Here is a 27,429-nt window from a genome sequence, read left to right on the forward strand (position 1 = left end):
TATTGAAGAGACCAGATATGATCAAAATAATCTAACAGACAACAAAGTCAACAAAATCAAGGCCACATTTTGTAATTGATTTGTATGTTAGCCAGCTAGCTAGCAAGTTACGCTAATTAGCATACCCATACTTTTCATTTCAGTTTTGTGCATATGTACAGTGGAAAATGACATACTTAAACTTAATTATTTCATTTTATAAATTCTAGATTATAGCCATAGTCATGGTCTTTTTCAAAATATATTTAGCCATGTTTTGTTGAATTAAAAGCAAGCAATATGTACAGTATTGTTCAAAATAATAGCAGTGCAATGTGACTAACCAGAATAATCAAGGTTTTTAGTATATTTTTTATTGCTACGTGGCAAACAAGTTACCAGTAGGTTCAGTAGATTGTCAGAAAACAAACAAGACCCAGCATTCATGATATGCATGCTCTTAAGGCTGTGCAATTGGGCAATTAGTTGAAAGGGGTGTGTTCAAAAAAATAGCAGTGTCTACCTTTGACTGTACAAACTCAAAACTATTTTGTACAAACATTTTTTTTTTCTGGGATTTAGCAATCCTGTGAATCACTAAACTAATATTTAGTTGTATGACCACAGTTTTTTAAAACTGCTTGACATCTGTGTGGCATGGAGTCAACCAACTTGTGGCACCTCTCAGCTGTTATTCCACTCCATGATTCTTTAACAACATTCCACAATTCATTCACATTTCTTGGTTTTGCTTCAGAAACAGCATTTTTCATATCACCCCACAAGTTCTCAATTGGATTAAGGTCTGGAGATTGGGCTGGCCACTCCATAACATTAATTTTGTTGGTTTGGAACCAAGACTTTGTCCGTTTACTAGTGTGTTTTGGGTCATTGTCTTGTTGAAACAACCATTTCAAGGGCATGTCCTCTTCAGCATAGGGCAACATGACCTCTTCAAGTATTTTAACATATGCAAACTGATCCATGATCCCTGGTATGCGATAAATAGGCCCAACACCATAGTAGGAGAAACATGCCCATATCATGATGCTTGCACCTCCATGCTTCACTGTCTTCACTGTGTACTGTGGCTTGAATTCAGAGTTTGGGGGTCGTCTCACAAACTGCCTGTGGCCCTTGGACCCAAAAAGAACAATTTTACTCTCATCAGTCCACAAAATGTTCCTCCATTTCTCTTTAGGCCAGTTGATGTGTTCTTTGGCAAATTGTAACCTCTTCTGCACATGCCTTTTTTTTAACAGAGGGACTTTGCGGGGGATTCTTGAAAATAGATTAGCTTCACACAGACGTCTTCTAACTGTCACAGTACTTACAGGTAACTCCAGACTGTCTTTGATCATCCTGGAGGTGATCATTGGCTGAGCCTTTGCCATTCTGGTTATTCTTCTATCCATTTTGATGGTTGTCTTCCGTTTTCTTCCACGTCTCTCTGGTTTTGCTCTCCATTTTAAGGCATTGGAGATCATTTTAGCTGAACAGCCTATCATTTTTTGCACCTCTTTATAGGTTTCCCTCTCTAATCAACTTTCCTCTCTAATCAACTTTTTAATCAAAGTACGCTGTTCTTCTGAACAATGTCTTGAACGACCCATTTTTCCTCAGCTTTCAAATGCATGTTCAACAAGTGTTGGCTTCATCCTTAAATAGGGGCCACCTGATTCACACCTGTTTCTTCACAAAATTGATGACCTCAGTGATTGAATGCCACACTGCTATTTTTTGAACACACCCCTTTCAACTAATTCAACTAATTGCCCAATTGCACAGCCTTAAGAGGCGTGCATATCATGAATGCTGGGTCTCATTTGTTTTCTGAGAATCTACTGAACCTACTGGTAACTTGTTTGCCACGTAGCAATAAAAAAAATATACAAAAAACCTTGATTATTCTGGTTAGTCACATTGTACTGCTATTATTTTGAACAATACTGTAACTGTTATTCAAATAACATTAAATAAGCTTACATTTATTTTAAAGATAATAAAGTAAAATTAAATAATTTCAAACAAAAACATTCTATGGTGTCAGTGTTGCCAGATAAGATGTTCTAAAAAAGGCTATTTCAAAATAATACATAAACATCATGGGCTAATACACAGCCATTAACTTCAGAAATCAGTTACTTTAAATATTTACATTTATTCATTTTATTTAGCTGACACTTTTATCCAAAGCAACTTACAATTGCTATATATGTCAGAGGTCGCACGCCTCTGGAGCAACTAGGGGTTAAGTGTCTTGCTCAGGGACACACTGGTGTCTCACGGTGGATTCGAACCCGGGTCTCTCACACCAAAGGCATGTGTCTTATCCACTGCGCCAACATTAAAAATCTAACTGATCAAATTAATAATAATAATAATAATAATAATAATAATAATAATAATAATAATAATAATAATAATAATAATAATAATAATAATAATAATAATAATAATAATAATACAGGTCAGTGTGCCAAATCAGCTGCTTTGCAGGCCACCGGGAATTCTCCCGGTGCTCCCGATGGCCAGTCCGGGCCTGCCACTGATCTTCACAAATAATACTCCAGGTTCTGCACATTCTTTGGTTTTTGATTGTGGAATCCATCTTTTCACATGCAAGACAATTAAGGGACTCGTACACAAAGGTGCAAACATACACCAATCTTCAAGAAGCAAATAAACTACACTTATAAACACATTACACTTGCAAATACACAGGGTGACCAGCGCAAACGATTTTTGCACGTTTTAAAATAGATTAGATATCAAATATTTTCCTATTCTTTTCTGTATCATGAAGTCTCTTATGTGATTGGCCCAGAAATATAAACCCAATTAAAATACCTGTCTTATTGCTGATCTCTCCGTCTGCACAGTTAATGCAGTCATAACAGCAGACAGGTCTTCCTTTTTTCACAGCCTTCCTTGTACCTGGAAGACAGCGATCACTGCACACAGACACAGGCACCTGCAAGTGACAGGTACACAGTACAGGAATAAGAAATTAACCAATACTTTTTTTTTCTTTTTTCAGGTATTTGTGGTTATGCTATGTAAAAAAATAAACAAATAAATAAAAAATGCATGCACAACCAACCAACTCCAGACTGTCTAGTCATTTATGAATGAATAGAGAATGAATGAATAGAATTAGCTTAAAACTTCTGCTACGAAAAAAGTTAGTTATAAGGTTTAAAAAAACATTACAATTGATCTATCATTGAGTACGGTGGCCAAGAGAGCCGAGTGTGCTGCAACTTAAGAAACCACGTGACGTGCAAACAGAAAATGTACCAGCAAATTAAGAAAACCTTCATCAGTTTAACAACATATGTTTGTTTACGAATTAAACTTGTGAAAAACTTTCCTTCAACATAAGAAGTCATGGTCGTGAGAAATGGATGTTGTGGCCACGACATGAGAATGTTATTACCTTGACAAAACGACCTTGTGGCCATGACATATTAACACATTTCCACGAGTTAATCAGTTGTGGCCACGACAAAACTAAGTGTACCAAGTAAACATGTCCCATCCTAGTCACCATAATATGGAACAAGACAGCAATGTGATAATAAAGTAGGAGAGGTTTGAGTTGTGACCCACCTGACCCACTATGACCCATCTAACCAGTACAGATTTATGGATGACTGTGAATTTTAGGAAACATTTGACTGCTGGATGCCATGAGCAATATTCTGAATAAAAAATTTTTCATTGTTGTGTAATAATATTGTATACATTTTGGAAATATGGTTGACCCAAAGTGTCTTTTTCTGTCTACTAGACGCTACTGAGTGTATCAAATGTACCCAGTACTACTGGCCAAACAACGAAAGGGTTTATTGTGTTGCTGGCATAGAGGAGTTCCTCCTCCATGAAATCATGGGCATCATTCTCATATCTTTGTCTCTCTTTGGAGTCACTGTGGCAAATGTTATCACAGTGATTTTCTTCCTTTTTAGAAGTACACCCATAGTTAAGGCCAACAACTCTGAGAAGAGTTTTCTACTGCAGTTGTCTTCAAACATTGCTTCCTTTGTTCACTGGTGTTTGTGGGCCGGCCCTTTCCATGAACATGCCATGCCCGACAAGCTGCATTTGGGATCAGCTTTGTTCTATGTATATCATGCATACTGGTCAAGACCATTGTGGTGCTTTTGGCCTTTCGTTCCACTATGCCTGGTTCCATTTCTCTAAAGCTATTTGGCCCTCCACAGCACAGGGTTTAAATTTTCTGCTGCACAACAGGCCAAGTTATCTTTTGTGCTTGATGGCTGGCACTAGCACCTCCTAACCCCTACAAAAACACGTCCTATCAGGGTGGTAAGATTGTACTAGAATGTAAAGATGTGTGGCCGCTTGGATTTTACCTGGTACTGGGCTATATTGGATTACTCTCTTTTATGTGTTTTGCCCTTGCCTTCCTTGGAAATAAACTTCCAGATACATTAATGAAGCTAAGCTCATTACATTTAGTATGCTTATATTTTTTTCTGTGTGGATCTCATTTATACCAGCATACAACAGCTCACCAGGGAAATACACAGTGGCTGTTGAGATATTTCCCATTCTTGCTTCCACTTTTGGACCTCTGTTTTGTATTTTTCTACCTAAATGTTCTGTAATTCTATTAAGGCCTGATTTAAATACTAAGAAGGGAATTACAGGAAAAATGTCAAAATAAAATGTTATTAACTTACATGACAGTGACCCAGTCTATGTGCTCAATATTTTATTCTCGTTCATCATATTGTTAGATTATGACTGTTATATTGTTTGTAAATGTATAGGCACCACTACCACTGTTTACCAAACTCATGTTGGTAAAATTTCTCTATTTTATTGTTGTGTGTAACCATACTTAACACTTGATAACCATGTTGACATTATTTAAAAGCATTTCATTGCCCAAATAAACAAATAGACACATGCAGTTGGTGCAGGACAGGAACAGGGTGGAGTAGAGGATGACCTCCAGGGCAGATCTGGAGACTGGGGAGGCCATGGGGAGGCATCTGGCTCTAAGGCCTAGGCTCCAACCCCGGCCTCGGCCTCTATTGCTGTGCAGCTACGAGATCGGACAAAGTTGCTGACTGAGATGTGTGCTTCTATGTTGTGGTGAGTGAATAAGATCAGGTGCTGGTGATTAAATGATTGGATTGTGAACAAGTGCTGATTAAGGCTCGAGTGAGGGAATGCGCTGTGGGTGATGAGACTGACCGACTTGTGACAATAGTAAACACTATTATTAAATACTACGAGTACTATTATTTAGATAAAACATTATTTATTAAACAATAATATTTAATAAACAACAACAACAACAACAGCCATCATAAATGTTTCTAGGAAATTCTGTCAAAAGTACAAAGACAGTGCTCTGATTCAGAATTGAAGTTACAAATACAAATGCCCTCAGCGAAAATGATTTCCTCTGGAACAAATAATAGATAAATGAGACCATAGACTGTTTGTTATATTTACCCACTATAGAGACATCAGAGTCAGCAGCAAATTCTAGAAGATCTGACCGAGGTGAGGCGCTCTCGGCAGGTTTATAAATGCTGAATGGCTGCTGATGCCCTGGAGCTCACATCTCAGAAAACGTCAAAGCAATTTTGAATAGATGTCATATGTATTAACAAACTGCATATTTGAGGTAAAAACAAGTACATTATTGCAAAAAAAAAAAAAAAAAAAAAAAAATTCCATGAAACCCGCTCTGAGAAATAGGACAACTTTGGCAAGCAGAGTGATAAAAATGGTGAAACTGGACTCTAATCTCACACTCTTATCAGTCAATCAAATTTGAGGACCAGAAAGAATATACTTGCATATACAGCACAAACATTAAGAAGAAAATAATAACCACTGATGCTTTAGATACACAGCATATTAATGTCCAATGTTAATTACTGTGTGCACCTTTGCAGTGCTTTGTTGTGTGACTCAAAGGGCTTTTGATGGTTCCTTACCCATTAGGTGTTTTTTGGTATTCTGCTCTGGCCTAAATACAATAATGAAACACTTTGGAGCAAAAATACAGAGAATCAGACCAAAGCTTGATGCTAAAATAGCAAAAATCTCCACAGCTACAGTAAATTTTCCTGGAGAGCTGACATATGCTGGAATAAAGGTGATCCATACAGCACAGAAGATGAGCATACTGAATGTGATGAACTTAGCCTCATTGAAGTTATCAGGCAGCTTTCGGGCAAGAAAGGCTAAAACAAAGCAAAGGAAAGCTAGGAAACCAATATAACCCAGTACAGCCCAGAAACCTATTGATGATCCTAAATTGCATTCTAGAATAATCTTTTCTTTGTAGTGTTGCATATTGTTGTAAGGAAAAGGAGGGGATATTGTTAACCAAAGCACACATATAAGTACCTGTACAAGAGTGAAGCCTAAAACACTGAGTCTCTGTTGAGGAGGCCCAAACCATTTCATGGTTTTACTTCCTGGAAGTGTAGCCTTGAAGGCCATTAACACCACTATTGTTTTCCCGAGAACACAGGAGATACAGAGGACAAAAGTGATTCCAAATGCTGTGTGACGCAACATACAGGACCACTCAGTGGGCTGACCAATAAAAGTAAGTGAACAGAGAAAACACAGAGTCAGTGAGAAAAGAAGCAGGAAGCTTAGTTCTGAGTTGTTGGCTTTTACTATTGGAGAAGTCCTGTTTTTGTAGAACACTAAAGTTATGCTCAAAGCCACTAAAGAGCCAGCAACAGAGAAAGCAGCCAGTATAATCCCAAGGATATCATCCCAGGAGAGAAACTCTACTGGTTTAAGAAGACACTTGTCCTTCTCATTATTGGGCCAATACTCAGGTAGGCATTTGTGACAATCTAACGAATCTAGGAGATTAAAAAAAAAAAAAAAAAAAAATCAGTGCATAACAGTCATTCATGAATCACAAGAACAAAATGGAGACATGCATCTGATCAAACTACTGTATTAAGAAAGATACAACTCTCAAAGAAAGGTGTATGTTATGGTCCGTTTATTTTTAGTAATACATCAAAAATAGATTAATATACTGTTTGGTGATAAGGCTAAATACACACCTCAGAATCTGCAAAATGTTAATGGTTAATAAGTTATTATTAATTTGTTATTTCATTTATTGATTTTATTTATTTGTTTTTTAATATAGTATTGCCTTGAAAAAAGCTACAGTATTGAATATAGCAGATGTTCACATAAACAAATTAAAAGAAAAATTAAACAAATGAAATGGCTCAAAAGTTTACATAGTCTCGAGTCTTAAAACTGTGTATTACTACCTGGATGATCAATGACTGTTTTTGTGTTTTGCCAGACTGGGACTGGGAAATTTCCAGGCCAGACAGAAAAAAAGGGGCCAAAATTTAAACTCTTGGGTACAACAGCTTGTCACTGGAGCAGTACTCTTAAAAGGGTATCTTTTTACCTTTTGTACCTCTGATAGGTACTTTAGTACATTAGTGTAGTTATCTGTACCCTTAAGGTGGTAAAAAAAAACCTTTGCCCACTTCTTTTATACAGCCTATACGTTCACAACAATTTCTGAAACCACAAAAAAAAAAAATATATATATATTTGTATGGCTATCACATAAAAAAGGTCTAAATCCTTAGCCTGGGGCTGTAAAAAAGAAAAACAAAAGTAAGGTTATCCCTTGAACTTCACCAATTCACTTTCCTTTACCTTTTCTTAATTTCCCCCAATATCTCTGTCTCTCCCTTCTTTTTCTTACCTGTTACTTCTTTACCAGCAGGTCTACTGATGTGAGCAGAACTGTCCACCTTGTTGAAAACAACCACCTCATTTCAATTCAATTCCATTTTTAGCACAGAATGTAATTTATCTTAAAATTACTTAAATACGCTAGATTTAACAAACCTTTTTCATATAAATATACACTATCGGTCAAAAGTTTTGAACTGTAAGATTTTTTATGTTCTTAAAGAAGTCTCTTTTGCTCACCAACCTTGCATTTATTTGATCCAAAATACCACAAGAGCAATAATATTGTGAAGTATTTTTAATATTTAGAATAACTGCTTTAGATTTGAATATATTTTCAAAATGTTATTTATTCCTGTGATCAAAAAGCTGAATTTTCATCATCATTACTCCGGTCTTCAGTGTCACATAATCTTTCAGAAATCATTCTAATATGCAGATTTGCTGTTCAAGAATCATTTACTATTACTATACAGTACATCAGGACTCTTTGATAAATAGAAAGATCCAAAGATCAGCATTTATCTGAAATACAAAACTTTTGTAACATTTTACAAACATTCATACTGACTCCAAGCTTTTGGTATAATGAATTTATGTGAAGAAAAAAAAAATACTCTGTTTTCAACAATAATAATAACAATAATAATAATAATAATAATAATAAATGTGTTTTAAGCAGCAAATCAGCATAATATAATGATTTCTGAAGGATCATGTGACTGGAGTAATGATTAAAATCTAGCTTTCAGGGCTGGCCCAGGCTCTTTTGATGCCCTACACCCCACTAAAAAAAAAAAGTATTGACATAAGGAGTAAATAAATTGGGATGATAATAATAAATGTTGAAATGTGGATGGATGCTGCACACTGGTGGTGGATGAGGAGATACCCCATGACTATGTAAGCGCTTTGAGTGTCTAGAAAAGTGCTATATAAATGTAAGGAATTATTATTAATTATTATTAAATAAATGTTAAAAAATAAGATGTTGAAGCACCTTGTAGGTATTTTATGAGTAAATCTGTTCAAATAGCATATTGAAGAGACCAGATATGATAAAAATAATCTAACAGAAAACAAAGTCAACGAAATAAAGGCCACATTTTGTAATTTATTTGTATGTTAGCCAGCTAGCTAGCAAGTTACGCTAATTAGCATACCCATACTTTTCATTTCATTTTTGTGCATATGTACAGTGGAAAATGACATACTTAAACTTAATTATTTCATTTTATAAATTCTAGATTATAGTCCTAGTCATGGTCTTTTTCAAAATATATTTAGCCATGTTTTGTTGAATTAAAAGCAAGCAGTATGTAACTGTTATTCAAATAACATTACAGAAGCTTACATTTATTTTAAAGATAATAAAGTAAAATTAAATAAGCAGTTAACTCAAACAAAAACATTCCATGGTGTCAGTGTTGCCAGATAAGATGTTCTAAAAAGGCTATTTCAAAATAATACATAAACATCATGGGCTAATACACAGCCATTAACTTGGAATTTGTATCTCTGTATTGATATTTTTTCTGCTCCTATTCTTTGCTTGCGCTTCCTTCCTTGTGCCCATAATAATTTTATTTTTTTCACCAATTTTTAGAAATTATACTTTAAGAGCACATACATGGGAAACCTTTTTTTTAACTGCATGTGCTATGCATAATTAATGTGTTATGATGATGAATTCCAACAAAAAATAAAAAATTCTTGTGGCATGCCCCAGTCATTTTAACGCCCTAGGCAACTGCCACGGGCTTTGATATCATGGGAATACATTACATTTTAAAATATATTCAAATAGAAATCAGTTACTTTAAAATATTTACATTTATTCATTTTATTTAGCTAACACTTTTATCCAAAGCAACTTACAATTGCTATATGTCAGAGGTCGCACACCTCTGGGGATTCTTGTGGCATGCCCCAGTCATTTTACGCCCTAGGCAACTGCCACGGGCTTTGATATCATGGGATACATTACATTTTAAAATATATTCAAATAGAAATCAGTTACTTTAAATATTTACATTTATTCATTTTATTTAGCTAACACTTTTATCCAAAGCAACTTACAATTGCTATATATGTCAGAGGTCGCACACCTCTGGAGCAACTAGGGGTTAAGTGTCTTGCTCAGGGACACACTGGTGTCTCACAGTGTATTCGAACCCGGGTCTCTCACACCAAAGGCATGTGTCTTATCCACTGCGACAACATAAATATTACTGTTTTTTGCTGTATTTTGGATCAAATAAATACAGGCTTGGTGAGCAAAAGAGACTTGTTTTTTTTTAAACATTAAAAATCTAACTGATCAAATTAATAATAATAATAATAAATAACAGGTCAGCGTGCCAAATCAGCTGCTTTGCAGGCCACCGGGAATTCTCCCGGTGCTCCCGATGGCCAGTCCGGGCCTGCCACTGATCTTCACAAATAATACTCCAGGTTCTGCACATTCTTTGGTTTTTGATTGTGGAATCCATCTTTTCACATGCAAGACAATTAAGGGACTCGTACACAAAGGTGCAAACATACACCAATCTTCAAGAAGCAAATAAACTACACTTATAAACACATTACACTTGCAAATACACAGGGTGACCAGAGCAAATTTCTAAGACTTTTCCACGTTTTAAAATAGATTAGATATCAAATATTTTCCTATTCTTTTCTGTATCATGAAGTCTATTATGTGATTGGCCCAGAAATATAAACCCAATTAAAATACCTGTCTTATTGCTGATCTCTCCGTCTGCACAGTTAATGCAGTCATAACAGCAGACAGGTCTTCCTTTTTTCACAGCCTTCCTTGTACCTGGAAGACAGCGATCACTGCACACAGACACAGGCACCTGCAAGTGACAGGGACACAGTATAGGAATAAGAAATTAACCAAGACTTTTTCTTCTTTTTTCAGGTATTTGTGGTTATGCTATGTAAAAAAAAAAAAAAATGCATGCACAACCAACCAATTCCAGACTGTCTAGTCATTTATGTTCAGTACGTGCACAGTGATTTATCCAAATTAACTGATTAAATGAAAGACGTTGTACTTGTATATGCTTATGGAAAATATATTGTCAAAATTTTTAAATGTCCCATAAAACCATTTTCAGGGGTACTGTAGTACACTCGCCAGAACACACGTTACCTTTTTACTGCCATCATACCAGAGTATAGCTCTGCTCAGACTAAATTCCTGGCCTTTAGGCTTGGATGCATCATATTGTCCCACTGTCACAAAATCAACTGAACTGCCACCTTGAAGTTGCCAGTTCACAAGTTCATATCTGGCCACAGGGTCTCCATTGGTGTCAAATGAAACGGAATAATTATTTTTAGTAAAGTTCACTCGTTTAAGTTGATCAAAAACCTGCATGATAAACATAAAAAAATTCAAACTGTGCTATGGTTACAATTTGCTAAACAATTAGAACTCAAATAGTAGGTATGACTATATAAATATTTTATACTGATGCACTTTAAAATCTCCATTGTTTCAAATGTACATTTACACTTTATTCCACGATGAAAAAACGTACCTCATGTGGATCAACTCTAATGCTTTTGTCACACTGACTTTCCTTACAGACAATGCTATGGAGGGCATGCGCTATAGCATATGTGGCTTTGTACACCATATTTGTGACGCGCAACTGTGATGTGTCTGTGTACGGGTTCTGTATAGCGCGCAGGTCCTCTGTGCCATCACACACTGGCATACCAGTAGAAGAACCTGTCTGCCGTTTTAGACTACAGCTAAATGAACTTTCCCAGAATTCTGTCAGCAGGGGAAATTCTGCCGCCTGCACTGCAGACAGGTCAAGTAAAAACTCACGAAGACCCGGGATAACAGATCGCGGGATTGCAAAACCCACTACACCGATACATAAATTATACCGAAGCATTTCTGGATCTGTAACCCACGACTCACTGCCAATCCACTGCATCGGGGGAGGAGGCTGCTGGCTCAGCTCTTCTAAAAGAAGTCTCATATCACCGGAGGCCAGGAAAGCAACTATAACACGAGCCGTTGACCCGCGAATGACTTCAGCCACTCTTTTTAGTTTGCTGCGCGGCTGGGTCCTGTAGTAGGCCTCAGAATACTCCACACAAATTCCCTCCTGCTCTGCAGCTTTCAGGAATGATGCCATGCCAACGTTCCCGTAGTCTGAATCACTGCGCACAGCTCCGATCCACGTCCATCCGAAGTGCTTGACCATCCGTGCCAGTGCTGCCGCTTGATGGTGATCACTGGGGATGGTCCTGAAAAAAGTAGGATAGTGCCGCTTGTCACTGAGACACGCGCACGTTGCGTAATGACTCACCTATAGTGCAGAATGGGGGGGGGGGTGATTTATTTCCGAACATATTACAACTTTAAAATTGTCAAAAGTCAGACTACTCCAACAATAGCATTCTAAAAATGGTATTTTTACAGATGTTTGATTTGACAACGGTTATCAAAGATTTCCCAGCTGTATATGGCAAATTTACAACTAAGTTTACAATTACTAGGCAGTTTTGTATTTAATAATTATGTAAATATCTTAAAAAAGTTATATATATATTCTAGGCAAACACCTGCGGGATTCCAAAGAGACCGAAAAGTCTTGAAGTGCTTATAGACGGTGTGGAACCAGATTCTCCGACAAGTGCGGTAACTGCCGCCGATTTTGCACAGGAATCAGTGTCATTAAAAATGAGATCTAGTCCATTGGCAAGCTGTAAAGATACTTTAATTGCCATTGGCACAGAGCCACAAGAGTCATATATATGGTACCCTAATGTTATGCCTGGTAAAAGATCAGAGCTGTTGTTGATCTCTTGGATGGAGAACTCCAATGCGCGAGCAAAGCGCAGTTCCCTAAAGTCCATGCTGTTGAATAACACACACACACACACACACACACACACACACACACACACACACAAAAAAACATTATTAGGTATAATAATTAAAATCATTATTTACATGTTTGAGATTAATTGAATTGCACAAAAAAAAGGTTAAAAACTGAGTTATCTGTTTTTGCAGATGAAATGAATATATATTGCCATTTAAGTGAAGAAAATTGCTAATTTTATAAGACAATTTTAAATGGCACTTAGAGGCTTTTGCGCCTGAGCTCTTCACACACACACACACACACACACACACACACACACACACACACAAATATATACACACACACACACACATTTTTACCACAATCACATTAATCCAGTGAAGACTGTTCAGAGCTGTATTTAATTTTATATCAAGCTCTAACCTGCCACTGCACTCAAGTGGTCGTGGCCGTCTAATGTAGATGTGCTTCTCTGTCTTCAGATAGTAATGAATGGTGAAAGCCCCTCCAATGACAAAGTCTCCATCCTTGAAAAGTGCAGGGGGCTGAGGGTCAGCTTGGAGGATGCAGGTGCCTAAATTAACCCCACTCACAACATGATAAAACCTGGCAATACACAGTAGTGTAGTTTTCAAAAAAAAAAAAAGTAGTTGCCTTTTGTTACAAAAAGCTGATACATACATATACAATCACGAAAGTATATATTTCTTATATTTTTTTGGCTGCCAATAATTCAGACAAAACATCTTTTCTAGTTTTTATTAAAAAAATTGAGAATAAATTGAATATGTATATTTGTATATCTATGATTGATGTTGCAAGTATTCAGTAAAAAATTAAATGAATGTCAATTTCATGTATGATCATAATATGATGTGATAATATGATCATGATCATGTATGAAGTTTCTGTAACAACACTCTAGTAGCTATGTTTGATTAAAAAATCATTTACAACCTATCTAGAATGTTTTATTGCTGTTTGAATAAAAAAAATCAAATCAGTCGTCCATTACAATTCATACAAGGAGCATGACTAGTACCTAGTGGACATTGTTGGTATAGCAACTAAAAATAACACAGAAACCTCATTTTTTGTGATATCAATGTCAAATTTGGAACACAACTTCTTTAGATTTTAGGCTTTTCATTTGACATGAAATTAAATTCAACACATACTTTTTTTTTTTTTTTTTTATAAAATATAAATAAATATTAAATTATTATTTTTTTATTACAACAAACTTAAACACCTATAACTTTTTTATTTTACATTTTATTCAACTTCTTTCACATGTACATGAAACTTCCAAGTGTGTTTTTAAAAACGAGCCCAAAATTAGGTTCATATTCCAAACCGTTCCAGAATTACATTAATTTGAATCTGGACATGCCCTTTTCAGCTCTACCCCCAAAAAGGGGGGGTGACACTTAAGGGGTTAAATTGCTAAACATCATGTTATTTAAATCAGTGTTTTTTGTTTTTTTTTCTGGGGGGGGGGGGGGTATTATTTGGGGTAAATAAAGGGAAAAAAAACACTGATTTAAATAACATTATGTTTTTTTCAGACTATAAGTAGCACCTGAGCATAAGTCGCATCAGTCCAAAAATACGTCATGACAAGGAAAAAAACGTATATAAGTCGCACCGGACTATAAGTTGCATTTATTTATACAACCAAGAACCAAGAGAAAACATTACCGTCTACAGCCGTGAGAGGGCTGTTTTCAGTGTAGACTACAGGAGCACTGATCAGTATCTCTGGCCGCATAGAGCGCCCTCTTGCAGCTGTAGACGGTAATGTTTACTCTTGGTTAATTTCTCTTGGTTCATGTCAAATTAATTTTGATAAATAAGTCGCACCTGACTATAAGTCGCAGGACCAGCCAAACTATGAAAAAAAGTGTTACTTATAGTCCGAAAAATACGGTGTATATATATATATATATATATATATATATATATATACATATATATATATATATATATATATATATATATATATATATATATATATATATATATATATATACACACATTGTTTTTCATCAGTTTATAACAATATTAATAGCAACGTATAGCATTTTACCAGATTTATTGATTTATATTATTATATTTATATTACTGTACAACATAATTTGATAATTTGTATTTATTATTGAACTGATCAAGTTCAAGTTGAGCTTTATTGTCATTCCACTACATGTGTACAATGGAATGAAATGTCATCCCCAGGACCGTCACTAGTTGGGTGAAGGGTGTTGGTGATTATAGGGGCCCAAAGCTGAGTGGGGTCCCCCCAGTGATCTCAGCCGACTGGCTGAGGCAAGCCTAAAAAGATGCTCAGGACAGTTGACAGACCACTGCTGCACATCGCCATGAAAGATTATTATTTGCACGGGTTTTAAGCCTTGCCAATTTAAACATTCAAAAGAGTTTAAACCATTCAAACACTAGACATGGAAAAACTTAACTGAGTAGGCCTACTCACGTGCCATGTTCGACGCAGAGAGCCGTATCGCACGGACAGCAACACCGAATCGAGCTCTCTCCTTCGCGTCCTCCTACACCTGAGCGAACAAATACAAAATCGCAGTTTAAACATGGAAACAGAATTTTTTTTTTTTTTTTTTAAATGTTACAAATCGTAGCTTCATGGGAATGGTCCGAAACTTGGTGACTTTATTGGCACTTGGTATATGAACACCCAAAAAAAATTGGGGACAGGATTTGAAAAGTCTAAGTGGTCGTAAAAAAATAGTCACACTCAGGGTCTCCGGGTCAAAAATGACCCCCATAGGAAATGAATGGGAAATTGGCAAGTTTTTTTGTGTGTACAATCTAAAAATCAGCCACGATGCAGAAAAAAAGCACACAACAGTGTAGGGGAGAATCTCTAAAACATCAAGAGTGCAAAACAGACAAAAAAATTCACACACACACTTATACACACAAAAACACACGCACACACATGAAAGTGTGTCATTGCAAAAGCTAATTTTGGGAAATGTGTGAAATAAAAGCAATTATTCATCAATGTAAGAAAAAAAAAGTGCACAGCAATGAAAGCATGAGGCTGTAAGCCATCAAGGTTGCAAAATAGACACACACACACACACAAACACACACACACATAGGGAAATATGAGACTGGTAAAACTGTAACAGAGAAATGTGAGAATATGTGAAATAAAATCAATGAATCAAATAAAGGGGAGACACTGGATCCAAAATGCAAAAGTCACACACCATGTCTCTTCTCTTGAACACACACTTCTCTTGAATTCTTCCATAGTAACCTCCAGGCCTATTGCAGCACCTGTTTATAAAATCAAGAAGCCAATCACAGCATCTAATGACACACACACAAGGAAATATTAGACTGGTGAGCCTGTAACAGAGAAATATGAGAATATGTGAAATAAAATCAGTGAATAAAATAAAGGGGAGGCATTGGGTCCAAAAGTCACATACTATGTTTCTCTCTAATAAAAGCTTAATAAAAATATGTTATGATTGAAATAATGTATTTTTTAAATTAAGTTAGGATTAAAACAATGGGTAACAAAATGCTTTCCATTTGTTCTCTTTCTAGTGCAATGTTCAGGTTTGACTGTATTATAAAGTAAAACTGGCACTTGAAATTCCCATTTAAACCAACCAAAAAAAAAATATATATATATATGATTTTTCTATTGTATTCAATGGGAAAAAAATGATAATAATTATTGCATAAAAAATCATTATTATCATAAAATTCTCTCAAAACACCAAAAAAGAAAGAAAAAATATTATTGGACAAAAATACATTTGATTAATTTTACTGAAAAAAAGTATACCTGAATGCCGCCCTCCGGGTCATTTCTGACCGGAAGGTCCTGAGTGTGACTCATAAATGAAGAACCCCAGAGGGTTAAAGTGACCATGTCTAATTTACTACCTGCTGTCGGTGTCCTTAATGCTAATCCAAGAAAATGAAAGAAAGAAAATCAGTCACTGCTCTTGACTGAATCATTCATTATAGTGAGGTGGTCTTTCTGCTGGACCTTGAGGACTGTCGCACCTCCTACATTTTCCCTGAGGCAGGCCTAAACCTGACCGCATACCATGTGGTTTTGCTACAGGGTCTTCAGCTGGGGACCACCGCTCATTGACGTTTTGCCCCTTAACCCAGAACATCTCCTGGTGGAGGGGCAGTGAACAGGGACGTCTCCCTGACACTCCCTGCATCAAAACCTAATTAGATGTTACTCCCCAAGCCTTATCAAGTCGTTTCAGTCAGAGCCAATGGCTTACTTTCTCCACTTCCTCAGAGAGCTCTTTGGTGGATCTGCTCAGCGTGGTTCCCCGTAATCCCAGGTCCTTGAGCAGGCATGATATTGATCTGCCCATAAAGCCTCTGGCTCCCACCTCCACCGGGTATAGCCTCACTCTCCATCCACTTTCTCTGCACTCCGCAACCAAGTCTGCATACTTCGCCTTCTTTTTCTTATAAGCAGCTTCCAGTCCTTCCTCCCATGGCACTGTCAGCTCGATCACTATCACTGGCTTCACAGCTGCAGACCAGAGCACCATGTGTGGTCTTAATGTGGTGCTGCATATCTCCTGTGGGAACTGGAGCTGCCTTCCCAGGTCTACTTCCATCTTCCACACTGCCCCTGGTGTTAATAACTTGACAGGTGGTCTCTTGCTGGTATGCATTGTGGGTTCCCCCTCCCTGAGGAAGTGAATCCTACATCGACTCTCTAATGGACTCTGATTATTTGCCTCCTGCCAACTTTTCTCCAGCACCTCTGCCAGCTTCCTAAGCACTTGGTCTTGCCGCCATCTTTCAGACACCAGATATAAAATTTTATATTTTTTTACTAGTGGGTGCAGGGCACTATAGTTTATGTAAGAGAGTATAGCAAAAATATGTGACATATTATACCCAGAAGTTCTTCATACCGGGGACTACCAGTAATATTGGGACCAAACTTTATTCATACACTTTGACCTGACCGTGTTTTGCCTAAGTGTTTTTCTTTAATTGCTTATACAACCTTTTTACACCACAGACTGAACAAAATTAAGCATTGCTCAGTAATTGTTCAACAAAGTATTGATAATTGTGTAATAATTTGCATAGTAACAGTTGTCTGAATTTTTGGTTGATATTAATCCACACACCTTTCTATTGAAGTTATCTGACATTATCAATATGAATTTGTTAACTCTACTTGTTATATTTTGTTAGCATTATCTAAACTATAGCAAATCAACTATGATAATGTGATAAATGTGTTGTTTTGACTGTATATATATATATATATATATTTTTTTTTTTTTTTTTTTTTTTTTTTGAAGACTATGCAGTGCTATTTTACATTTGATTATTTGGTTTCTGTACCTGGACACCTACATAAAAAAAGTATTTTTTGGGATTATGTACACAAAAGTGTCTAGTGGTATAGAAGAGAGTGTGTTAGTACAGGTGGTTTGTACAGGCCCACAGACCTGTGTGACAGTTTTTCTGTGATGTGGTAAGGTTGGTGGTGGTGGTGGTGGTGGGGGGGTTGGGGGGGGGGGGGGGTTGGAGAAGGTGAGATGGTCCATGTTTCATGAAGCTGGAGGGAAAAGCTGTTGAGCAATCTGGCGGAACAAGCTCTGATGCTCCGGTACCATCTTCCTGATGGTAGGAGCTGGAAGAGACTGTGGGAGGGATGAGTGGGGTCCCTCATGATACTGTTGGCTTTGCTGGAGCATTGTGTAAAAACAATTTCCAGGGTAGAGCGGAGTGGGACACAGATGATCTTTGCAGCTTTTTTCACTGTCCGCTGGAGGGTCTTGCGGTCTTCTACACTACAGTTTCCATACCAGACAAGTGATGCAGCTGGTCAGCAGGCTCTCAATGGAGCCCCTTTAGAATTTGGTGAGGATGGGTGGAGGGAGACTTGCTCTTTTTAGTCGGCGGAGAAAGTGTAGGTGCTAATGAGTCTTCTTGGAGAGTGACATAGTGTTGGTGGTCCAGGTGAGGTCATCTGTGATGTGCACCCCCAGGAATTTAATGCTGCCAACTCACTCCACAGTCGAGCTGTCGATGGTCAGTGGGGGGTGGTCCATGTAGTTTCTCCTGAAGTCCATCACAACCTCCTTTGTCTTACTCACACTCACAGGTTGTTAGTGCCACGCCATTTAGACAGCTTTGCCACTCTCTGTAGTGCGTTTCATTGCTGTTGCTGATGAGACCTACCACAGTTGTGTTATCCGCGAACTTGATGATGTGGTTGTAGCTGAACTTGGCAGTGCAGTCGTGGGTCAGGAGCATGAAGATCAGTGGGCTGAGCACACAGCCTTTTGTTGCACCTGTGCTCAGTGTGGTAATGTTCGAAGTGTTGTGGCCTACATGGACTGACTGAGGTCTTCCAGTTAGAAAAGTCCTGGATCCAATTACATAGGGAGGTATTTAGGCCCAGCAGGTTTAGTTTATTAATGAGCTGTTGTGATATTATTGTGTTATATGCTGAGCTGAAGTCGGTGAACAGCATTTTAACATAGTAGTCATAATTCTCTAGGTGGGTAAGAGCCAGGTGGAGGGTGGAGGAAATTGCAGAGCATTATGGATGCTATGCAAACAGGAGCAGATTGAGTGTGTTGAGGAGGCTGGTTTTGATGTTGTTCATGACTAACCTCTCAAAGCACTTCATCATGATTGGAGTCAGTGCTATGGGACGGTAGTTTTTTAGACAGAACACAGGTGATTGCTTTGGTACTGGTGTGATGGTTGTGGATTTGAGACATGGGGATGACTGTCTGGCTCAGCAAGGTGTTGAAGAAATTTGTTAGGATATCTGTCAGCTGTGCAGCACAGTCCCTCAGTACATGGCCATGTTTGTTGTCAGGACCTGGAGCCTTTGCATGGAATAATCGTAGATAGAGTCTTCCTTACATCAGCAGGAGACAGACAGAGCACCTGGTCGCTGGGAGGTATGAGCAGTTTTTGTGCAGGTGTGTCATTTTGCATGTCAAACCATAAATAAAAGTGGTTAAATGCATATGGGAGGGATGTGTCATTATCACAGGCCTGTGGTGGGGGCTTGTAGTCAGTGATAGTCTGAATGGCTTGCCACAGGCTCTGTGTGTCTCTGCTGTCTCTGAAGTGTTTTTTGAGCATAGTACTTTTTTGCATTTTTGATGCAACAGGACTGATTGGCTCTTGCCGTTTTGAGGGCTGCTTTATCTCCTGATCTGAATGCTTCATCTCTGGTCTTTAGCAGCCCACGAACCTCTGCTGTTATCCATGGCTTCTGGTTTGCATGTGTGGTGATGGTCTTGGTGACTGTAACATCATAAATGCAATTTTTGATATAAGCAGTCACTGGCTACGTTTAAATACACATTTGCTAAATTTGCTGTGCTGCTCCAATTTATCGAAAAAAAAAAAAAAAAAAAACACTCCCCGCGCCCAAACCAGGTTGCCTGTGGATGAGTATCCAAAACAAGGTTGTCCTGCTCCACTTCATTGTTGTCGAGTGAATATAACTTTTTTTTATAATGGTAGTTTTATAATGAGTTTTATAATGGCAGGACACGCGTTCCATCTGTGTCATGGCAAATGTGCAGTCCTTTCAGTTTTGTGGTTCAATCCGATTGAGTGTTTACATGCACTCTTGATCATATTATAAGAGGAATAAACCACCCCCTTATATTCGATTGAAATTTCATTCCAATCGAGCTCAATCGGATCAATTAAGGTGTTTACATGAAGGCTTTTCAGTTCGATTGAGCCATCAATCTTGATGTGGGAAAAAAAATTAATTAAAGCCATTTAACATACTGTAATGCTGCAACATGAAACGTGAAAAAAAATGAAGGGGTATGAATATTTTCGCAAGACACTGTATATATATACTGGGTTGGTGGACAATTCAGCAGCAAAATTTTTTATAGATACAAGAGGCAGCCTCCTACAACAACCACACAGACCTCCAGGAGTACACTGAAACAGTGGCTACATTTCATACATGAAACCAAATAATCAGTTTGTAATCGGATTGATGGCTCAAATATTCATACCCCTTCATTTTTTTTTTACGTTTCATGTTGCAGCATTACAGTATGTTAAATGGCTTTAATTTATTTTTTTTCCCAAATCAATCTACTCTCCATACACCATATTGACAAAGCAAAAACAGAATAGGCACAAAAAAACTGAATTAAGTACATTACATAAGTATTGTTCAAGTATTTCAGTACCTTCAGTAGCCTACACCCTTCAGTACCTTTACAGCCTCAAGTCTTTTTAGATTGATGCGAGAAGCTTTGCTCATCAGCATTTGGCAAGTATGTGCTATTCTTCTCCTCATCCTTTCACCTCTCAAGCTCTGTCAGGTTGGATAGGAGCAGACGCACATTTTCAGTTTTCTCCAGAAATATTTGATTGGGTTCAAAGCTAGTATGCTGCTTTGCTGCTCAAGAAACATTTACGATTATTATGTTGAAAACAGTTGTGCTGTCCAATACATATATATTTCTTATTTATTTGCAACAGATCTTTACACTCACTTTTGATTAATTTAATGCATCCTTGCTAAATAAAAATATGAATAATAATATTAAATAATTGGTGTACACTACCATTCAGAGGTCGGGGGTCTCTATAACAATGAAGCCTTAAAAATAGATACATTTATTCTACACTGTTAAAATGGTTTACACAAAAATATAAAACAGTTGAGTAGTTTTTTTTTCTTTACATTTATATTTATATATTAGAATGATTTCTGAAGGAGTCGAGTCTGTTTCTGTTTATTTGCAGTCACAGAGTATACATCACATTTCAAAAGAATGATAATTTATATATTTTTATGACATAAGTGGAGCTTAAACTCTCAAGACGAGTTTAAAAAAAAATGTTACTAAATAAATACACGATTGTGAGATTGAATAAGCTTACGTCTGACTTCTTCAAGCGGTCGTATTTACCATGTTAACTATGGTATTGTTAATGGAAAACGTGCATAGTCTTTTGCATTGCTTATAAAGATTTCTGCCTTATATGGCGATCATAATCCACATCGGATCACATTATTTCAAACACTCGCTGCTGTCTGAAAGTGAGTTTTGAACTAAAATTAATTAAAAAGTCTTGTTGTTATAGCTGTTAACTTTATTGAATGATCTGCGGTGCTGGCGCTCTTCAGATGTGGAGAAAGTCCAATTTATTTATAACCACTCCTCTAACCCCAGCTGGCCCACTTTTGGCCCAAAGTTTTCCGCGGGCCCAAAATCCCGGGCCGTTGGTCATGAGGAAGCACTGACGAGGCACGATCAAGCCTCGGAAGTGACACTGGAAATGCTATTGGCCCTGGCACACACTAGCAAAAACATTTAAATAGTAAAAATATTTAAACATTTTATTGCATTTTTTCTGTACTTTGGAACAAATGAATGCAAGCTTGGTGAGACAGAAGAGAACATAAAAAAATATATATCTTACTGTTATGTAGGTATGCATGTATTTTTTATTATTATTAATTATTCGATTTTTTATATTATATGTAATTTTTTAAACATGCAAAAACAATTATGTGACGGAAAAAAACCTGCTTCATACATTGTAAGTGTGTAATGTGTAATTTTCAAACTATGTTTAAACTTTTTTTTTTTTTTTTCTAAACTGTTTTTCTAAACGTACAAAAAAATGTAATGTGAAGCAAAGTTGTTCTTGTCTTAGATGGCTTTAGTTGGCTTTTGGTATTTTACCCATCAATTGTTTTTTCGTATTTTGCTCTGGCCTAAATACAATAATGAAACACTTAGGAGCAAAAATACAGAAACTCAAACTAAAGCTTGAAGCTAAAATGGCAAATATTTCCACAGCTACAGTAAATTTACCAGGAGAGCTGACATAAGCTGGAATAAATGTGATCCATACAGCACAAAATATGAGCATACTGAATGTGATGAACTTAGCCTCATTGAAGTTATCAGGCAGCTTCCGGGCAAGAAAAGCTAAAACAAAGCAAAGGAAAGCTAACAAGCCAATATAACCCAGTACAGCCCAGAAACCTATTGCTGATCCTAAACCGCATTCTAGAATTATCTTTTCTTTGTAGTGTTCCATATTCTTGTAAGGGAATGGAGGAGATATCATTAACCAAAGCACACATATAAGTACCTGTACAAGAGTGAAACCCAAAACACTGAGTCTCTGTTGAAGAGGCCCAAACCATTTCATAACATTACTTCCTGGAAGTGTAGCCTTGAAGGCCATTAACACCACTATTGTTTTCCCAAGAACACAGGAGATACAGAGGACAAACGTGATCCCAAATGTTGTGTGACGCAACATACAGGACAACTCAGTGGGCCGACCAATGAAAGTAAGTGAACAGAGAAAACACAGAGTCAGTGAGAAAAGAAGCAGGAAGCTCAGCTCAGAATTGTTGGCTTTTACTATGGGAGAGGCCCTGTTTTTGTAGAATACTACTGTTATGCTCAAAGCCACTAAAGCACCAGCAACAGACAAAGCAGCCAGTATAACCCCAAGGATTTCATCCCAGGAGAGAAACTCCACTGGTTTAGGAAGACACTTGTCCTTCTCATTATTAGACCAATACTCAGGTAGGCATTCGTGACAATCTAAAGAATCTGGAAGATGAAGAAATCAGTGCTTAACAGCCATTCCTGAACCACAGGAGCAAAATAAAGACATATACAGTAGGTGATTAGACTATGCTGTTTCAGAAGGACGATAAAAACAAAAAACAAAACAAAAAACGGCTCAATGAAACAATGCTCTTTTTGTCCTATAAATTAATTTATTAAAACATAGTTCTCTCACTTATGTAATTTTATGAATCACACTTAATTTATTATCCATATAATAGCAGTAATATAATAGTGTTGGCCCAGATCCGGCCTACATCTGGCCCACATGGATTTCACATGGACCAGATGTGGGCGGGATCTGGGCCTACACTGGTTGCTGTCTGGGTTATCATTTTATAAACAAGAGGGTGAGTAAATACTGACTGAACTGTATTGTTTAGGTGAACGATCCCTTGAAGTATAAGGGTAAAAATTCTCAGAATTTAAAAAAAAAAAAATAGCAATAGTTCACCCAAAAATAAAAATGTTATGTTTGTCTGCTTACCTCCAGGGCATGCAAGATGTAGGTGACTTTGTTTCTTCAGTAGAACACAAATTTAGATTTTTTTTTTTTTTAAACTGACTTATGCAAGTGGATGGGAATCACGGCTAAAACATACAATAAAACTAAAAAAAAATAAAAAAAATAAAAACATATACAAACAAAACCAAATTAAACCCTGTGGCCCGTGATGGTACATTGATGTTCAAGACACAAAAAGACCGGACTGTGCAAGAAAGTGAACAGTATTTAAATAGATTTTTACCTCTGATTCACTGAACTGAACTGTTTGAACTGTATGAGTGCCTCCTCAAAACACAGCCTGCATGAGGCATCCTCTTCTTGCTTTACAGCAGATTGAAGAATTTTAAGTGCATTACTGCCACCAATTTCTCAAGTGGACCATTGACATTCCTAATTGAGATTGTAGATAGAGTGTCAATGATCAATTTCAGAGATAGGTAGTGGTAATGAACTTCACACTTCCACCGAAAAGCAAGAAGAAGAAAATCATTCGCAGGCTGTGTTTTGAGGAGGTGCTACTATTGTTCAGGCATTGCTATGCATTAGATGTAAAAAACTATATGAATACTGTTCAGTTTATTGCACAGACCGACTGTTTGTGTCTTTATATATCAATGTATTGTAACAAGCCGCAGGGTTTAATTTGGTTTTATTTATTTATTAGATTTATTGTATGTTTTAGCCCTGATTCCCATCCACTTGCATTATATGACTAACAGAATGCAACAGTTTGAGTTAAAAATCTCTGTTTGTGTTCTACTAAAGAAACAAAGTCACCTACATCTTAGATGGCCTGGGGGTAAGCAGATAAACATCAGTTTTTCATTTTTAGGGGGAACTATCCATTTTAGACTAATGTTTTTTTTAAATAGATTAATAATTATTACATAATTTTTTAATGTAATTTTTGGGAGATCAATTAAAGAATATCTGATATTCTACACAGAACAAACTGTATGGTGAATGGCTAATGGGTTGATAGAAAGATAAAAGTAAAAGTACCAGGGTGATGCAATAATTCTCATATTAAAAATGACAAAGAAGAAAAAAGCCTTGTTAAAATAAATAATTGAGACAACACATTTATTATTATTATTTACTTTACTTTACTCTTTACTTTACCATGGACACTCATATATTATTGACCCAGAAAATAACAAGAATATGACAAGAATATGGTCTGAAAAAAATTACCTGTCTCATTACTGATTTCTCCTTCTCCACAACTAATGCAGTCATAACAGCAGACAGGTCTTCCTTTCTGTGCAGCCTTCCTAGTGCCTGGAGGACAGCTCTCACTGCACACAGACACAGGCACCTGCAGTTGACAGATAGACACAGCATCAAATTTAGAAATTATACAATGCTTGGGGCAACATAGCTAATGTTTAATTAATTGATTTAATTAAAGTATATGCCATGAACAATATATGTATTTTACATTGTCTACATAGGTCTACAAACACTCCCATAAAATCGAGCTGTACTGCACAGAAATTGTAATCACAAACACACAGAATAGAACTTAACTTTATACCTTTTCACTGCCATCATACCAAATGATAGCTCTGATCAAACTGAATTCTTGGCCTTTAGGTTGGGATGCATCATACTGACCAACTGTCACAAAATCAACTGAACCGTCTCCCTGAAGCTGCCAATTCACAAATTCATATGTAGCCACAGGGTCTCCGTTGGTATCAAATGAAACAGAATAATTATTTTGAGTGAAGTTCAATCGCTTGAGTTGATCAAAAACCTGCATGATGAATTATTTCAATTATTTGTTCAATAGTCAGCACATTCAGAAAGTGATGGAATATGAATATTTTTTTAAAATCTGTTGTGTTGTGAATGAATTTTCAAAGTGTAGTTTAAATATTCACAGTGAGAAAACGTACCTGCTGTGGCTCAACTTTGAAGTTTTTCTCGCATCGCATTTCATTACAGACGATGCCATGGAGGACATGCGCTAGAGCGTAAGTGGCTTTATACACTAAATAGGACGTGTCTGTGTATGGGTTCGGTAAAGCGCGCAGGTCCTCTGTGCCATCACATGTTGGCATACCAGTAGATGAACCTAATTGCTTTTTTAAATTACAGCTAAATGAACTTTCCCAGAATTCTGTCAGCAGGGGGAATTTCAGCGCTTGTTTTGGAGACAGGTCAAATAGAAAGTCGCGAAAACCTGGAATAACAGACCGCGGGATTGCAAAACCCACTGCACCGATACACAGATTAAACCGCAGCATTTCTGGATCTGTAACCCACGCCTCACTGCCGATCCACTGCATCGGGGGAGGAGGCTGCTGGCTCAACTCCTCTAAAAGAATTCTTATATCACCTTCGGCCATGAACGCAACTATTACACGAGCCGTTGACTCGCGAATGACGTCCGCGACTCTTTTTAGTTTACTGCGTGGCTGGGTCCTGTAGTAGGCCTCAGAATACTCCACGCAGATTCCCTCCTGCTCCGCAGCTTTAAGGAATGATGCCATGCCATTGTTCCCGTAGTCTGTATCACTGCGCACAGCTCCGATCCACGTCCATCCGAAGTGCTTGACCATCCGTGCCAGTGCTGCCGCTTGATGGTGATCACTTGGGATGGTCCTGAAGAAAGTAGGATGCTGCCGCTTGTCACTGAGACACGCACATGTTGCGTAATGACTTATCTAAATAACCATAAAAAAATACATTTTGAATCACTATTACACAGACGTTTACATGCAATATTCTGAGACATTAAAAATAATGATTAAGAAGACACTGTGATAAAAATGAAGAATGAGAAATAGTCACACACACACACACACACACACACACATAATATCATAGTTAGCACACACCTGTGTTATTCTAAGAGGACCAAAAAGTCTTGAAATACTTATAGCTGCAGTGGAAGCTGAATTTCCGATTAGTGTGGGAACTGCATAAAATTTTGCACAGGGATCATTGTAGTTAAATACAGGATCTAGTCCATTGAAAAGTTGCAGTGCTACTTTGATTGCCATTGCCACAGAGGCACAAGTGTCATATATATGGTACCCTAAAGTGATGCCCGGTAAGAGATCAGAGCTGTTGTTTATCTCTTGGATTGCGAACTGTAAGGCACGAGCAAAGTGCAGTTCTTTGAAGTTCATGCTGTTGAAGTGCACACATTCAAAAACTCTATTAGTAATATTATTATTAATGGATAAACTATTAATTAAAATAATCCTAACTTATTTGACATTAAAACTATTTATTGAAGTACAATCAGTTAGATCCATTCAAGATTATTCTATGGACTTTAATCAAATACATATAAAACTCTAACCTGCCACTGCACACCAGTGGTTGTGGCCGCTGAGTGTAGGTTTGAATCTCAGTCCTCACATAATAATGAATGGTGAAAGCCCCTCCAATGACAAAGTCTCCGTCCTCAAAGAGAGCAGGGGGTTGAGGGTCACCTTGGAGTATGCAGCTGTTTAAATTAACCCCGCACACAGCAGGACAAAGCCTGGTAATACATAGTAGTGTCAAGGTCAATAAAAGATTAACATGCATTACTCTATAGGCAAGAAACCACTCCAAATGTGAAATTAAAATTATGCCTTGTTATATATAACCACCACAGTCACTACTGTTGTAGGGTATGCTGTAACTGTATTACAAAAAAGGGAGTGGTTACATTTGACATCCATAATGTGTC

General features: G+C 37.2%; 1 protein-coding gene across 1 annotated transcript; it reads right to left on the reverse strand.

Moving 5' to 3' along the window:
* Positions 1 to 4,592: 4,592 nt before the first annotated feature.
* On the reverse strand, positions 4,593 to 27,068 carry LOC113118014 (extracellular calcium-sensing receptor). The gene is made up of 11 exons (XM_026286867.1): positions 26,585 to 27,068; positions 25,640 to 26,410; positions 25,276 to 25,497; positions 24,933 to 25,056; positions 15,073 to 15,151; positions 13,005 to 13,187; positions 12,316 to 12,610; positions 11,274 to 12,059; positions 10,883 to 11,104; positions 10,460 to 10,583; positions 4,593 to 6,851 (listed from the first exon to the last, which is right to left on the reverse strand). The coding sequence occupies exons 1-11, from the start codon at positions 26,876 to 26,878 to the stop codon at positions 5,938 to 5,940; spliced, it is 4,014 nt and encodes a 1,337-aa protein (XP_026142652.1). The 5' UTR covers positions 26,879 to 27,068; the 3' UTR covers positions 4,593 to 5,937.
* Between the last annotated feature and the right edge of the window lie 361 nt (positions 27,069 to 27,429).

Source organism: Carassius auratus, chromosome 18, assembly GCF_003368295.1.
Source record: "Carassius auratus strain Wakin chromosome 18, ASM336829v1, whole genome shotgun sequence".
Taxonomy (NCBI): Eukaryota; Metazoa; Chordata; class Actinopteri; order Cypriniformes; family Cyprinidae; genus Carassius; species Carassius auratus.